This window comes from Mobula birostris, chromosome 15 (assembly GCF_030028105.1).
Source record: "Mobula birostris isolate sMobBir1 chromosome 15, sMobBir1.hap1, whole genome shotgun sequence".
NCBI lineage: Eukaryota > Metazoa > Chordata > Chondrichthyes > Myliobatiformes > Myliobatidae > Mobula > Mobula birostris.
In genome coordinates, this window is record NC_092384.1 from 23,960,720 (window position 1) to 23,975,511 (window position 14,792).

The following is a 14,792-nucleotide window of genomic DNA, read 5'->3' on the forward strand; positions in this document are numbered from 1 at the left end:
AAATAGGGGCCATGGACAATTCTGATTTTATGGAGAATGAACGTGAAAGCACAGAGGAACATCTGGAGAAATTTCTGAAACGCCCGTTCGCTGCTGTCGTTACTGTGTGGTGGGGAATCTTTCGGAGGGTAGGCCTCAAAATCCCCGGCCTTGCCTGCTTTTGGTGACCGAGAAGGAGGTCGAATCGTTCGGACAGAGATGCCGCTCAGTACTTGGTGTCGGAGAGCTGATCAGAGCTCGAAGTTTTCGGATGACTCAGAGTCAGATTGTGGTCAGCATGGCAGGGAGAATTTTTCTTCCTTCTCCCGTCTGCGTGAGATGTGGGACATTTGAGAAACTTTGAATTTTACTGTGCTCATGGACTTCATCAAGTTATGGTATTGTTGCACTGTTTGTAACTATATGTTATAATTATGTGGTTTTGTCAGTTTTTCCAGTCTTGGTCTGTCCTGTGTTTTGTGATATCACACCGGAGGAAATAATGTATCATCTCTTAATGCATGCATTACTAAATGACAACAAAAGAGGACTACGTGTCTTCATAATCTAAAATCTCCATTCACTTCAGCTGCCAAAAAAAGCCACAGAAGCACTGTAACATGCTTTGTTTCTAAAATATTTTAAAAAGATTAGTCTTATTTGTCACATGTTCACTGAAGTGTTGAAACATACATTGAAATGCAATATTTGCATCAAATCAAATCAGCAAGAATTTGTTAGGAGCAGTCCGCAAGCATTGCCATGCTTCTGGCGTCAATATAGCATCCCCACAACTTATAACCGTAACCGTGTAATTTTGGAGTGTGGGAGGAGACTGGAGTGCCTGGAGGAAACCCAAGCAGTCATGGGGAGAACATATAAACTCCTTCAGACAGTGGTGGGAACTGAGCCCTGATCAATGACCACTGGTGCTGTAAAACTGTCTTGTTGTCTCTCAGTGTCTCCGTCTGTCCCAAAGTGTGCTGCTCAGAAGTGAACAGAACATTCTAATTGCATCCAAATCAGTGTTTTGTTTAAAAGTTCATTTTGACACATTCACCTGTGTACTTAATGCCTCCATTTATAAAGCCTAAAATCCAGTTTACTATTTTTAAAATTACTTCAACCCACTTGCTACTTTCAGAACTTTCGCACCTCTCATGATTGTGCCCTCTAGCTTATACTGTGCAACTTACCCTCCTTACTAAAACACAAAACTTCACGAAACATATGACTTTAACTAAAGTAAAGGCATCCGTTAGTCTTGTGAGACCACGGATCTGCGCCTGGAAAGTCTTCACTCTCCAGGGCGCAGGCCTGGGCAAGGTTGTATGGAAGACCAGCAGTTGCCCATGCTGCAAGTCTCCCCTCTCCACGACACCGATGTTGTCCAAGGGAAGGGCATTAGGACCAATACAGCTTGGCACCAGTGTCATCGCAGAGCAATGTGTGATTACGTGCCTTGTTCAAGGACACAACACGTTGCCTCGGCTGGGGCTTGAACTCACGACCTTCAGATTGCTAGTCGAATGCTTTAACCACTTGGCCACGTGCCGACACTTCAACTAATAACTTGTCAAAGACCATCATTGAGAATGACCTATTTTTCCACATCCTGCTGTAGAATGTCAGAAATGGCAACGGTGCAAACAAAAAATCACTGAGGTGACCCCCTAACCTAACTGGTTACATTATCAGATAAACTGCGTAAACTTTATATTCTATTGATTTTAGGAAGCTCGACATCAATGATATTGGCTTGCTAATGACAAAAAGGAATAAAGCAAGAGGGTGGTGGCAACATTTCTCCAGCTGAGAAAACTCCAGTGAGGGGGAATAACCATAAAGATGGCTGTGAAATAAAGAATAAAGATGCAAACTTCGAATCCTCTTAAGAGTAGCAGTAGATCCTGGATCAACTGAAATTTAAGGCCAAGATTGATCCATTTTTGTTGGTCAAGTATATGTGGGATATGTAACAAATATGGGTATGAAGTTCTGGAGATATAAACCAAATAAATAGAACAGTCTACCTACAATACAACCCAGAAAAAGAAAGACACCTTACAGAAATCTCAGTCCAAGTATTTAGAATATTTTGCATGGAAAATTGTTTTTTTTTTTTTTGCTTCAGTTACGGAAATCTACAGAATTGAGTATTTCACTGTTCAAGCAGTTGATTTTAGAGCATTGCTCAACTTTAAAGCCATGTAAGTATCCAAATTCAAGATGCAACTGATCACACTAAAGAAAGGTAACAGACCAACACACCTGCCTGAGGATCCAAATTTTCTTTATTCATCATTGTATATGGGATGTTTCCCAAATTAAGGGTTAGTAAGCAAAATGAAGTACAGCATTCACAAGTACATTTCCTCTCTTTGGAACAGAGTACACTGGTAGCCACAACATCCTTACTATGAACTTGCTAACATCAGTTAATAGAAAATTTATGATCAAATCACAGCCCTTGTCTGCACACCAAGGTTCCACACTGGAAGGTACCTGAACTACTTGAACCAGAAGTACCTAAACTGCCACTAACTTGTAAACATCTGTAATTGTATATGGCATAAGTATATGGCAGCTCTCTGATAATGCAGTAGTTCAAACGGCCCTTTCCAAACGATCAGTGACAAAACTTGGTGGTTTATAATTTGGAAAGTGTACGAATTTGGTAGCCCTTATTACTTAATTTGCTCTGATAATTTCAAAGGGAAAAGTCAGTGTACAAGAACTTCAGAGAATAGGTCCATGTATGGGTCAATTAACTTCTAGGAATTAAGGCTAGATCATTCACCATTAAAGTAATAGCTCACATTCCTCTACTTTTATTTCCTTATATCATCAGCATAGCTTTAAATATCCTAAGATAGCCTTGTCAGGTAAAATTATTTTTCAATATTGTCTATCAAAGCCCTTCAAAATTTTACATTTCAATGAGCACTTCTAAACTCCAGGAATAAGACTCAATGTAGAACCTCTTCTAGGATAAGCCCACCAACAACTGCATCAGCAAACTCTTGCCATGCTTCCTCTAAAGCTAATATTTTTTCCCCCCTTGGGTAAAGAAACTAATACTATGATTGATGTGCAATCTCACAGGAAAAACTAAGGCCCATCATATTTAAAGTAAAATGTCTTTCACTCATAGGCAACACCCTGTGGTAAAAGGTCAGCTCAATCCAGCACGTTCAGATTCAGTCTCTCAAGTTTACTATCATCCATATGTATCATCTATCCACTATCATCCATAACTATATTCAAACTCTATGCTTTTGTCCACACTTTTATCCTTTTGCATTTTTGCACCCTTTTCATAAATTGCAGATCTAAGATTGTGCAAAATAATGAATTGCAATATTTCAAAAATAACTTGAGGAAATTACATTAATTTTACAGAAACCGTCCTGAAACAGACACTTACCTCTAGTCCATCTGGTGATATTTTGAGGTATTCACTAACATCGTTGCTATTCAACATTGCATTAATGTGGCTGAGATCTACTTTCTCATAAGTGAACTGCCTTTTCGGTTTCAAAACTACATTTAAAAAACAAAAGTTATTAGGCAAGGCATGTAGCATTAAGAGGAATCATTATGCTTTTAGATTAGCAGCAACTCATATCAATTCTGTATGGGGATTATCTTGTGCTGCCAAAATGAACCTTTAGCTTTGGTGATACCTAATTGTTCTCATCACAATTTAAGTGCATGAACATAGCCATCACATTAAGACAATAAGACCACACAGGATACAGGAGCTGAGTTAGACAATTTGGCCCATTGAGTCTGCTCCACCATTTCATCATGGCTGATCCACTTTCCTCTCAGCCCCATTCTCCTGCCTTCTCCCTGTAACCCTCCATGCCCTGACTGATCATGAACCTACCAATCTCTGCCTTAAATATATCTAATGATTTGGCCTCCAGAGCTACCTATGGCAACGAATTCCACAGATCTCCTTTGTCTATCCTGCGTGTTATTTCCTCAAAGAATTTCAACAGATTTGTCAGGCAAGATTTACCCTTAAGGAAACCATGCTGATTGGTCTATTTTATCATGTGCCTCTAAGTACTCCGAAACCATACCCTTAACAATCGAACCCAACATCTTCCCAATCACTGAGATCATACTAATTGGCCTATACATTCCTGCCTCCCTCCCTTCTTAAAGAGCAGAGTGACATTTGCAATTTTTCAGTTCTCCATAACCATCTGCTCCAGGTGGTTTATCTACCTTCAGACCTTTTCATTTCAGTTAAAGGTAGCTTCAGCTGCAAGAAAAATGCATATGCAAGAACAAGTAAACTTGCAGGAGGACAATGACCTACCTGCACACCAATTCCTGCAAAAAAACTTTCATTTGCTGGATGACAAGCATCTTGCTATTTGCAAAACTGCTATCAATGTGTGCCTAATTACCACTTTTTAGACAGTGGGTCTCATAGCTTGTGCAGACAAGCAATTCCATTGCCACCATAGTTAGATTACTAAAAGGAACCTCTTTCTTAGACTGTAGTTCATAGCAGCTACTGAAGATTTTAAGTGAACTGTGTTATATTTGAGTGTTATCATTGCTTAACAAGTGAGAATAGCCCAGCATGGCTGTCTTTAGGTCAAGACTATCAAAGATGAGGGGTAGAAACTCAAGATTGCAAACTGTGAGTATGATTTACTGATTTTTAATTATGGTTCTTTATAGAGATGTTTACACTAAAATGTAAATAGGTGTTTTTCACCAGTTTAAACAATTACTGACTTGAACACCTAGGAATTCAGTTCCGTGGGCTGAAAGGGAAATACTGGTAAAAGCTCATTCTGATCCATTGTTGCCAGCAGTCCAGAAAGCTTACTCCTAAACTTTAGAAATTAAAAAAGAATGGATTTGTGAGCTAAGAAGAGGAGCTATCTGCTCAGAAGCTTTACCCAATTATAACTGTTTGCTTATTTGCGTCAACTAAAATGGTAAGACGCATCATTGCTATCATTTTGCTCTCATTTGTAAAACAATTCACTCCTGCAACAGGCTTAATGATGCAGTAGAGAATTACATTTTTACTTGTCCCACACCTGTAAAATGAGGTGAAATAAATGGGGGAGAAAATACATATGCAAATATGGAGAAGAAAATTTTCCTTCAATAATAGTTAATTGCAGACTTCAATTAAGAGTTTAGTTTCACTTGCCATGCAAGGGTGGGTGAAGTTGAAGGAAACAAAAGCAAGACCAAATCAACTTTCATGTTGGAATTTGGATGTAATTATGAATAGGAGTTTAAGATCTGCAAGAAAAATAAACTTTAAGATGAAAATATTACTGGATATGCAGCAAAGTTAAACTTTTTACATTGATTATAAAAATAGTTGTAAAAATGTTTGCTACATATTTTAAATCAAAATTTTGTGATTAGGTTGCACAAACCTGGCTGCATGGACTTGGAATGGGCACGTCCAAAGATACAGGGTGGTAGCAGATAGAGCATATTCTGACTGGAGGTCAGTGACTAGTGAAGTTCTACAAGAATTCTGGGAACCCTGCTCTTTAAGATTTTTATAAATGATTTGGATGAGGAAGTGGCGGGATGGTTAGTAAATCTGTAGATGACATGAAGGTTGCAGGTGCCATGAGAGCACAGAACTCTGTTGTAGGTTACAAAAGGATAGACAGGATACATATTTGGATGGAGACATAGCAGATGGCGCACAACATGGAAAAGCGTCAAGTGATACACTTTGGAAGACTCAGCTGAAGGAAGAGTACAAGGTTAGTACGGACTGAACTTAGGGTTAGGATCCATAGATCTCTCAAAGTTGCCATGCAAATTAATAGGGTGGTTAAAAGGGCGTATGTTATGCTGGCATTCATTAGTCCAGGGGATTGATTTCAAGATCAACAAGGCTCTAAAAAACTGGCTAGATTACCCTAGGAGTTTGGGGTTCTAACATTTAACTGGCATTCATTCTTTAAGGGCACTCCTCTGTTTTCATGGATGGTTGTGAAGAAAAAGCATTTCGGGATGTATATTGAATACATTTCTCTGATATTAAACGTACCTTTGAAACAGGGTGACCATAACTAAATACAATACTCAAAGGTTTCAAAGGTACATTTAATGTCAGAGAAATTAAAACAGAGGAGTGTTTCCGAGAGGGTGCAGAGATTTACCAGATTGCTGCTTGGATTAGAGAATATGCCCTGTGAGGAAAGGTTTTGTGAGCTACATCTTTTCTCTTTGGAGTGATAGAGGATGAGAGGCAACTTGACAGAGGTGTATAAGATTATGAGGAGCATAAATAGTGTGTCCAGCCAGTATCTTCTGCAGTGTAGCTGTGGCCAATATCAGAACATTCATTTAAAGATAAATGGTAGAAAGTTTAGGGGAGATGCAGAGGTAGATTTTTTTTTAAAAACAGAGAGTGGTGAGTGCCTGGAACACACTGCCTGATACAAAAGGGGCATCTATGTGAATCTTAGATAGGCACAGGGACTTTAAAAAAAAATGGACTGCTCAAGTGGGAAGGATTAGATTGATCGTTGATCAGGAAGGGGTTAATATTCATCAGCACAACATCATGAGCCAAAGGGCCAGTACTGTTCTGTACCATTCTTGTTTTAAACCCGAACACTTCAAAATATTAAATGCTAGGGATACACCATGCCAGCTTAGTGGACCTATGGAATAGAAACTAATGGGTGAATGCAAACTTTTAATTCCCCTCTTGCAATCTATAGCTAGAATGGGTGTCTACATGGAGAATGTTAGAAAACATTGGACCATGGAGCAAATTAAACTGAGCAATGCTTAGGGCCAGACACATTTCCCTAAGTTTCTATTCCATCCTTATCCACTGGCTTGGCAAGTGAGCTTTCCAAAGGCTGCAGATAGGGAAAGAGGGATGTCTATGAAATACGCAAACCATTTCAGTTGATGAATTTATCAGTGGATCGTTCCCTACCTGCCAATGTTCATGCATTTCAAAAAGTAGGGGAAATCAAATACAAAAGCAGGAAGGATATTGCAGCTACATTAAACACTGGCAAGACCATACCTTGAGTACTCTAACATCATTCCTTAAAGGAGACCAGTGATGCACAGAGTTTTAACAGTTCAGTGAAGGCTTGCTAGCCCAATTATCTGAAATGGCTGTGTTATCCTGTAGAAAATTTTTGCAAACTAGCCTTGTACCTGCTTGAATAGAAAAATACGAGGCAATTTCACTAAACCAAAAAAATCCCAATGGTTCTTCATAGCCTGGACTTGGAGGAGTTACTTCCTGTGAGAGAATCTTGAAGTAGGGTGTCACTCCTCAAAATATAAAGTCACTTATTTGAGATAGATAAAGAAAGGTTTCTTTATGCTTCTGAGGGACTGTTTGTGGAACTTTTCCATAGGTGGTGGAAGTACCACCTATGAATATTTTGAATATTTATGAGGTTGGCAGATAGTCAGAAGAAAAAGGTTACCATAAGTGGATGGGAATGCAAAACTGAGGCTTTGATCAGCTCATCTATAATCTTGAATGATGAAACAAGCCTGAAGGATAATCCTGTGTGCTCATATCCTCGTCAGCAAATTTCAAAATTTCTCTGGATACGACTTCAATTTTTACTCCACGTTAATACCAGAATTCTTTTCATGTAGCATTGTACTTCTGCACTTTATATCTATTTATTCAGGTTTTAAACATACTGTACAGCAATTCTAATTGGCTACAACACCAATAAAATTTGAATACTTTATCCAGGAAAGATTTAGTTCCAAGTAGCACATTGAGAAAAAATTATGAACTTACATAAATTATCCAGACTCCACTGTGCACAGAAGCCAACCTGTCGTTTCAGGTAATCTCTGTGATTAACCCATGATTCCAAAATTAGTAGTTGATCACTAATGTATGATTGAGAGACGGTTAATTTATTTTCACCTGCAATTAAAATTGTGTTATTTCAATAAGTACACTCCTTAATATTTCAAGGTACTGTACATACTTCAAGACTTACATTTGATAATGCTTCCCTGCAGCTACAAAAAACGAAGTCCTTGTTTTAAAAAGTGCAAAAATTAAGAATAGCAGTTTGCAGCTTTAAAATCCTATTTGTCGTACAGAGGTTTGACTATTTAACATTCATAACACCACACACATCCAAATTTGAACACTTTTTACACTTTGTGTCACTATTGTTCAAGTGTTAAAAGCGGCTTTAAATTTGTATAATATTATACCAGGACTTACTATTGACAAGTCTGGTTGACATTTCACTGGATAAACTGCTAAAACAGCATTTATTGTGACATGGTGCAAGATGGATTGAACAGGTACGTAGTAATAATCAAATAACAGAATTGCAAAATGCATAGAAGACTTTGAAAAGGAAAACAGACATATTACATATTTCTTGAGAGAGGGGGTTGGAGGGTGATGATTAAAATTAACGACCCTAAGTACCAAACAGTCACTGATGTACTCAATAAGGATTTGAAGTGCAAATGCAGGACATGTTGCTTATTGGCAGTAGCTGGAGGGAACAAGTGGTCAAAACTTTAAGCAGCTTTCTTTAGATAATTAACACATCTAACTTTTATAAGATGAAACAAGCTATGGTACATTGAAAATTTCTAAAGGTATACATGCACGTAGGAATCCTTCAGAAATACTTTGAAATTTCAGTGTAAATCATTGCCTTTTGGATTGAAGGGAAACCATCATACAAATATAAATTACTGATGTTGCTATGGATGACATCACCCAGTGACAGAGACAACAACCTTGCCCCACAGTATTCCCAACCATGAACTGGCTGCCAACAGCCTGTGAGTTGGAATCTCAGGCCTACTCATATGCCTCAGCAATCAATGCACTATGGGTTTGTTTCAAACAAAATACATGCAAAGAATATCTCTCTCAGATCCGTATATTACCAAAAACTTACTTGTTTGTGCAAACTTCTCCAGGGCAATAAGAGAGAAAAGCATGACCATGGGGTGAGACTCTACATTCTGTAATATGAAGAGTCACACAATAAATATATTTCCACAGATGCATTGCAGAGTTTTTCCTCAGTCTTAAATTAAGGCTTGTATATTATCATTTTGGATTCTTTTCCAGGAATGTATAAGCAAATAACAGAGTCTATAGCTCTATTTATAAATGGTGAACAAAGATAGTTCCACAATTGCTTGTAGAAATAGACATTTAAAAGTAATTTATTAGTAGTTATTTGAAGGAATTCCAAGAATAAATTCAACTAAAATGATTAAGAGTAGTGCAATACCAATCAACTCTATTGTATTGTATTCATTATAAAATAGAATTAAACTTATTCTCAAGAACATATTCTTAACTATTAAGTAAAAATAGTCCGATCTACCCATGCAGAAACAATTTTTAAAACAAATTATAGCTTGCTCAAGCATCTCCTCAGAACAGGTATCCAATAATCGCAAGAAAATTAGCCAAGTTGGTCTTAGACCAATGCAGCTAGGCCAAGCATTTAATCTGAGCTCAGATGAAGCGATATCATGGCAAGAATAGGTGCTAGTGATTATAATCCAGATTCATTTATTAATAATTGAATATTTATCATGTATTAGTCCAGACAAAGAGAAACAGAGGGTCTGGCAGATCTGCTTTTCATCACTATAATATGGTAAAATGTTTAACTGATGTGTAAGATTTTAAGAAGTAAAATGTAAAACATGATAGAAAAATGGAATTCACTCCATTCAATGCATCAAATCTTTTTTTCTTACTTCCAACATTTGGGGCAAGGGTTAAATGAGAGAATAGAATTAAATATAGCATGTAACTCAGTGGCCACTTTATTAAGTACGGAGTGGAACCAGGTGTGGTCTTCTGCTACTGTAGCCCATCAACTTCAAGGCTTACCATCTTGTGCCCTGCACATCTCCTTTGAGCTTACCCCCTTACCTTAAATGTTTGGTATTAGACATTTCAACCATTGGAAAAGGATACTAGCTATTTATTCTATCTATTCCTCTCATAATCTGAGATGATTGCTCCTCAGGCCTCTGCCACTCCAGAGAAAACAACTTAGGTTTGTCCAACCTCTCCTTGTAGAACATGCCCTCTATTCAGGCAGCAAACTTGGTAATCCTCTTTTGCACCCTCTTGACACACTTATAATGGGGCGACTAAACTGAATGTAATACTCCAGGTGGGGTCTGACCAGAGTTTGATAATACTGGAACATAACTTCCCGGCTCTGATCTATATCCTCTGCCAGTCTCCTATGCTATCCTCAATCTTCACATCACCTGCAAACTTAAAAAAGCCACTGACATTTTCATTCAGGTCATTTATGTTTATCACAAACAGGAGATGTCCCAGTATGGACCCGTGCAGTACACCACGAGTCACAGTCCTCCAGCCAGAATGAGTCCCATCAACCACTACCCTCTGTCTTCAATGGACAAATCAACTCTGAATACAAATAGCCCATTTACTGTGGATCCCATTCATCTTAATCTTCTGGAAGAACCTCCTGAGAGACTTTGCCAAATGGTTCACTAAAATCCATGTTGACAATATTATGGCATTCCAAAAGGGGAAGATAGGCAGTCAGAAGTCTTGGTACATATCAGTACCAATGACATAGGTAACATAGGTAAGAAAGATGAGAGGTTCTGAAGAGATGTTAGAGAACTAGCTAGGAAGTTGAAAAGCAGGACCTCCAGGGTAATAATCTCTGGATTGCTGCCTGTGCCACGCACCAGTGAGGGCAAGAATAGAATGATTTGGCAGATGAATGCATGGCTGAGGAACTGGTGTAGGGAGGAGGGGTGCAGATTTCTGGATCATTGGGATCACTTCTGGGAAATATACAACCTGTTCAAAAGGGATGGATAACACCTGAATCCAAGGGGGACTAATACCCTTGCCCCTTGCAGGAAAAGTTTGCTAGAGCAGTAAAGAAGATTGACACAACTGTGGCTGACAAGAGAAGTCAAAGCCAAAAGAGGGCATACAATACAGTTAGTGGGAATTTAAAAGATTGGAAAGCTTTTAAAAACCAACAGAAGGCAACTAAAAAATTTATCAAGGAGGAAATGAGGAACACGAAGGGAAGCTAGCCAGTAATACTGAAAGTTTCTTCAGATATATAAAGTGTAAAAGAGAGGCGAGAGTAGATATTAGACTGCTTGGTAAATGATGCTGGAGGTGTAGTAATGGGGGTCATGGAAATGGTGGACAAACTGAATAGTATTTTGCATCAGTCTTCACTGTGGAAGACACCAGCAGTATGCCAGAAGTTTGAGAGTGTCAGGGAGCAGAAGTCAGTGAAGTTGTCATTACCATGGAAAAAGTGTTTGGGAAACTGGAAGGTCTGAAGGTATACAAGTCACCTGGGCCAGATGGTTTACATCCCAAGGTTCTGAAAGAGGTACCTGAAGAGATCATGGAGGCATTAGTAATGATATTTCAAGAATCAATGGATCCTGGCGTGGTTCCAGAGGTCCAGAGAATTGCAAATGTCACTCTACTCTTTAAGAAAGGGAGAGAAGCAAAAGAAAAGAAAAACTATAGGCCAGTTAGTCTGACCTTGGTGGATGGGATGATGTTGGAGTCAATTGTTAAAGATGTGGTTTCAGAGGCACATGATAAAATAGATTGAAGTTAGCATGGCTTCCTTAAAGGAAAAATTTGCCTGACAAATCTGTTGGAATTCTTTGAAGAAATAACAAGCAGGATAAACAAAGGAGAATCAGTTGATGCTGTGTACTTGGATTTTCAGAAGGCCTTTGACAAGGTGCCACACATGTGGCTGCTTAACAAGTTAAGAGCCCACGTTACTACAGGAAAGATACCAGCATGGAGAACCCTTTGACTGAGTGGCAAGAGGCAACGAGTGGGAATAAAGGGAGCCTCTTCTGGCTGGCTGCTGATAACAAGTGGTGTTCCACACAGCAATATGTTGGTACTGCTTCTTTTTACATTATATGCCATTGGTTTGGATGATGGAATTGATTGATGGCTTTGTGGCCAAGTTTGCGGATGATATAAAGATAGGTGGAGGCGCAGATAGTGTTGGAAAGAGGATATAGAAGGGCTTACAACAGGTTAGGAGAATGGGCAAAGAAGTGGTCGATGGAATACAGTGTTGAGAAATGTAGGATTATGCATTTTGGTAGAAGAAATAAAAGGGTAGACTATTTTTTAAATGGTGAGAAAATTCAAAAATCCAAGGTGTAAAGGGACAGGGAGTCCTTATGCAGGATTCCCTAAAGGTTAACTTGCAGACTAAGTCAGTGGTGAGAAAGGGAAATATTTCGAGAGGACCAGAATATAAAAGCAAGGCTTTATAAGTCATGGTGAGGCCTCACTTGGGAGTATTGAGTGTAATTTTTGGCCCCTTATCCAAGAAAGGATGTGCTGACATTGGAGAGAGTTCAAAGGAGGTTCACAAATATGATTCTGGCATTGAAAGGCTTATAAAATGAAGAGGGTTTGATGGCTCTCGGCCTGTACTCTCTGGAATACAGAAGAATGGGGGGAGGGAGGGCGGGATTTCCTCATTGAATGTTGAAAGGCTTCAGAGTGTGGAGAGGATTTTTCGAATTTTTTTGATTAAGTTGAAAATTTCTGTTCAACTAGACAATACATAGACAGCTAAGAACTAATGATATTAAAGCTAGAAGTCATGAGTATTGCAGGAAATTGACAGATTTTGGATGAGTATCTTTGAGGGGGCAGAACAGATGAAAAATTGATGTCCCCTATGGATAGATTCTTGGAGGACAAAGTAGGCAATGGCACAGATGCAGAGAAAAAGCTTTTGCTCATGGTTCACTGCACAACTTATGAGTCAAAGGCAAATTTATTGTCATATGCACATGAATATGTATGCACAAAGCAATGGAAACAGCAGCATCACAGGCATAAATAGCATCAGCTGCACATTTACAAGGAACACAAATTATACAAAACAAAAATAAATAACACCTATTGTAATGCAAAGTGGTCATATTGAGACAAATGAGTGACGGGAAGTAGCTGTTCTTGAATCTGGTGGTGTGAGACTCCAGGAATCGGTAACTCCTGCCTCATGGTAGTTGCAAGATGGCATGGCCTAGATGATGGGATCTTTGATGGTAGATGTCGCCCTCGAGTTGCTTCACGTAATTGATGGTGTCAGCAAGATATTGGGCTGAAGCAACTACTCGTCGCAGCTCCTTGCATTCTTTAATTGTTCAGTTAAGATGTATTAATTGATACTGTAAGTTAGAAAGTGCCTCAGAAATCAATGAACATGTTTAGGCTGTGGGTGAATTGACTGATCTCCATTAATACATGTCTTGAATAATCCTGACTTGGGTGACAAACTGATATTGCATACTCAGTAAAGTAATCCAGCATTTCAGTGATGCACAACCAAGATGACAAGCAGTGATCTGGCTTGATTTAAACTGTCCCAGAATTGTAGCAATTGTTGGCATTTGTGCCTTGAAGCCCTGGAATATCACCTATAAGCCTTTGCACCCCATTTGCCCAAGATGCTCCTTAAATCATCCACATGATTCAAACCTTTGGTCATCGCCTTCTTGGTTCAGTCAGGAACTATAATGTTTCAACCAAAATGAAGCCCATTTAATATCATCTGTGCAGTTTTGCATGAACTACAATATGTTCAAATCAGTGAATAAACACCAAAACTGCTCCCAATTATAATATTAGTAGATGAAATAGAACTACTAAATTGCTCAGTTCATTAAAAATCTTCGTACTCACCAAACTTTCCAGTAAATATTCCAAAGTGCCCGGGCTGAGAAGACCAATGCTGGCAGGACCTACAAGTGTTGGAAGCCTTATTAAAGTAACCTTCTGTCACAACAATTTAATCGGTTTATCAGAAATTAATGGTGACTGCTGTACAAAAATTTAGGGAATTTCAGAAATGATCATTCTTTAAATTTCAAAGTTAACTATCACTGTTCTTGAACGTACAAGTTAAAGCACTGCATTAGAAAAACACAATTTTGGGTTACATTTGACACTTTCCATTCCATATCACACCCATAATAAAGCAGTGCACAATTAACCCAAGACTGATGTAATTACACTGCAGAAACACTTCAGGGAGGTTGTGCAATGTCAATGCAGCCTTTCATTGGACCATTTAAGAGAAACTACTCAGAATAAGTAATTGTATGTACAAAATAAAGGAAGTTTTCAATTTGGAAAATACCTATTCAATCTATTCTTCAATGGCAGCCATTGTGAAAACAGAAAATACACCTCTGAGAGAACTAATCAGGCTATTTCTGTTTCCTCACCCTTTCTGAAGTACAACATATTACTTTGCATGATGCTAAAATATTTGAAGACTACATATTGCCTACCCATGCTATAACAACAATGAACTACAGGAGTTAACCTTTATGTATAAAATGCCAGCAAGTTTCCCAAGCAATTTCACAAATCATTTAAATAATCAATCACATTGGCATGGTAACTATGGGCAGGAGGGAAGGGGAGAACAGCTGATGACATTATCATAAAAATATCACTAAGCAGGGATACTCACAGAAAACAAACAGCTGGATTATTAATTAGATAATCGGGTTTCGAATTCAAACAAAAGTCAAGGTAACATTTGATATGCAAACAACAGGAATTCTGCAGATGCTGGAAATTCAAGCAACACACATCAAAGTTGTTGGTGTTTTACATACATAAGCACAAGAGATTCTGCAGATGCTGGAAATTCTTCCAAAGTAACACACGCAAAAATGCTGGGGAACTCAGCAGGTCACGTAGCATCTCTGGAAATGAATAAATAGTTGATGTTTTG

The 14,792-nt window shown here is 38.5% G+C and overlaps 1 protein-coding gene across 2 annotated transcripts in view; it reads right to left on the reverse strand.

Moving 5' to 3' along the window:
* Window positions 1-14,792, reverse strand: part of rspry1 (ring finger and SPRY domain containing 1) — a 69,693-nt gene that overhangs the window by 11,442 nt on the left and 43,459 nt on the right. For both annotated transcript variants that reach the window (XM_072279454.1, XM_072279453.1), the window contains 4 exons: window positions 13,730-13,788; window positions 8,913-8,979; window positions 7,775-7,906; window positions 3,407-3,522 (listed from right to left, as the gene is read on the reverse strand). In XM_072279454.1, coding sequence (XP_072135555.1) covers window positions 3,407-3,522; window positions 7,775-7,906; window positions 8,913-8,979; window positions 13,730-13,788 — 374 coding nt within the window. The remainder of the gene's footprint in view (window positions 1-3,406; window positions 3,523-7,774; window positions 7,907-8,912; window positions 8,980-13,729; window positions 13,789-14,792) is intronic.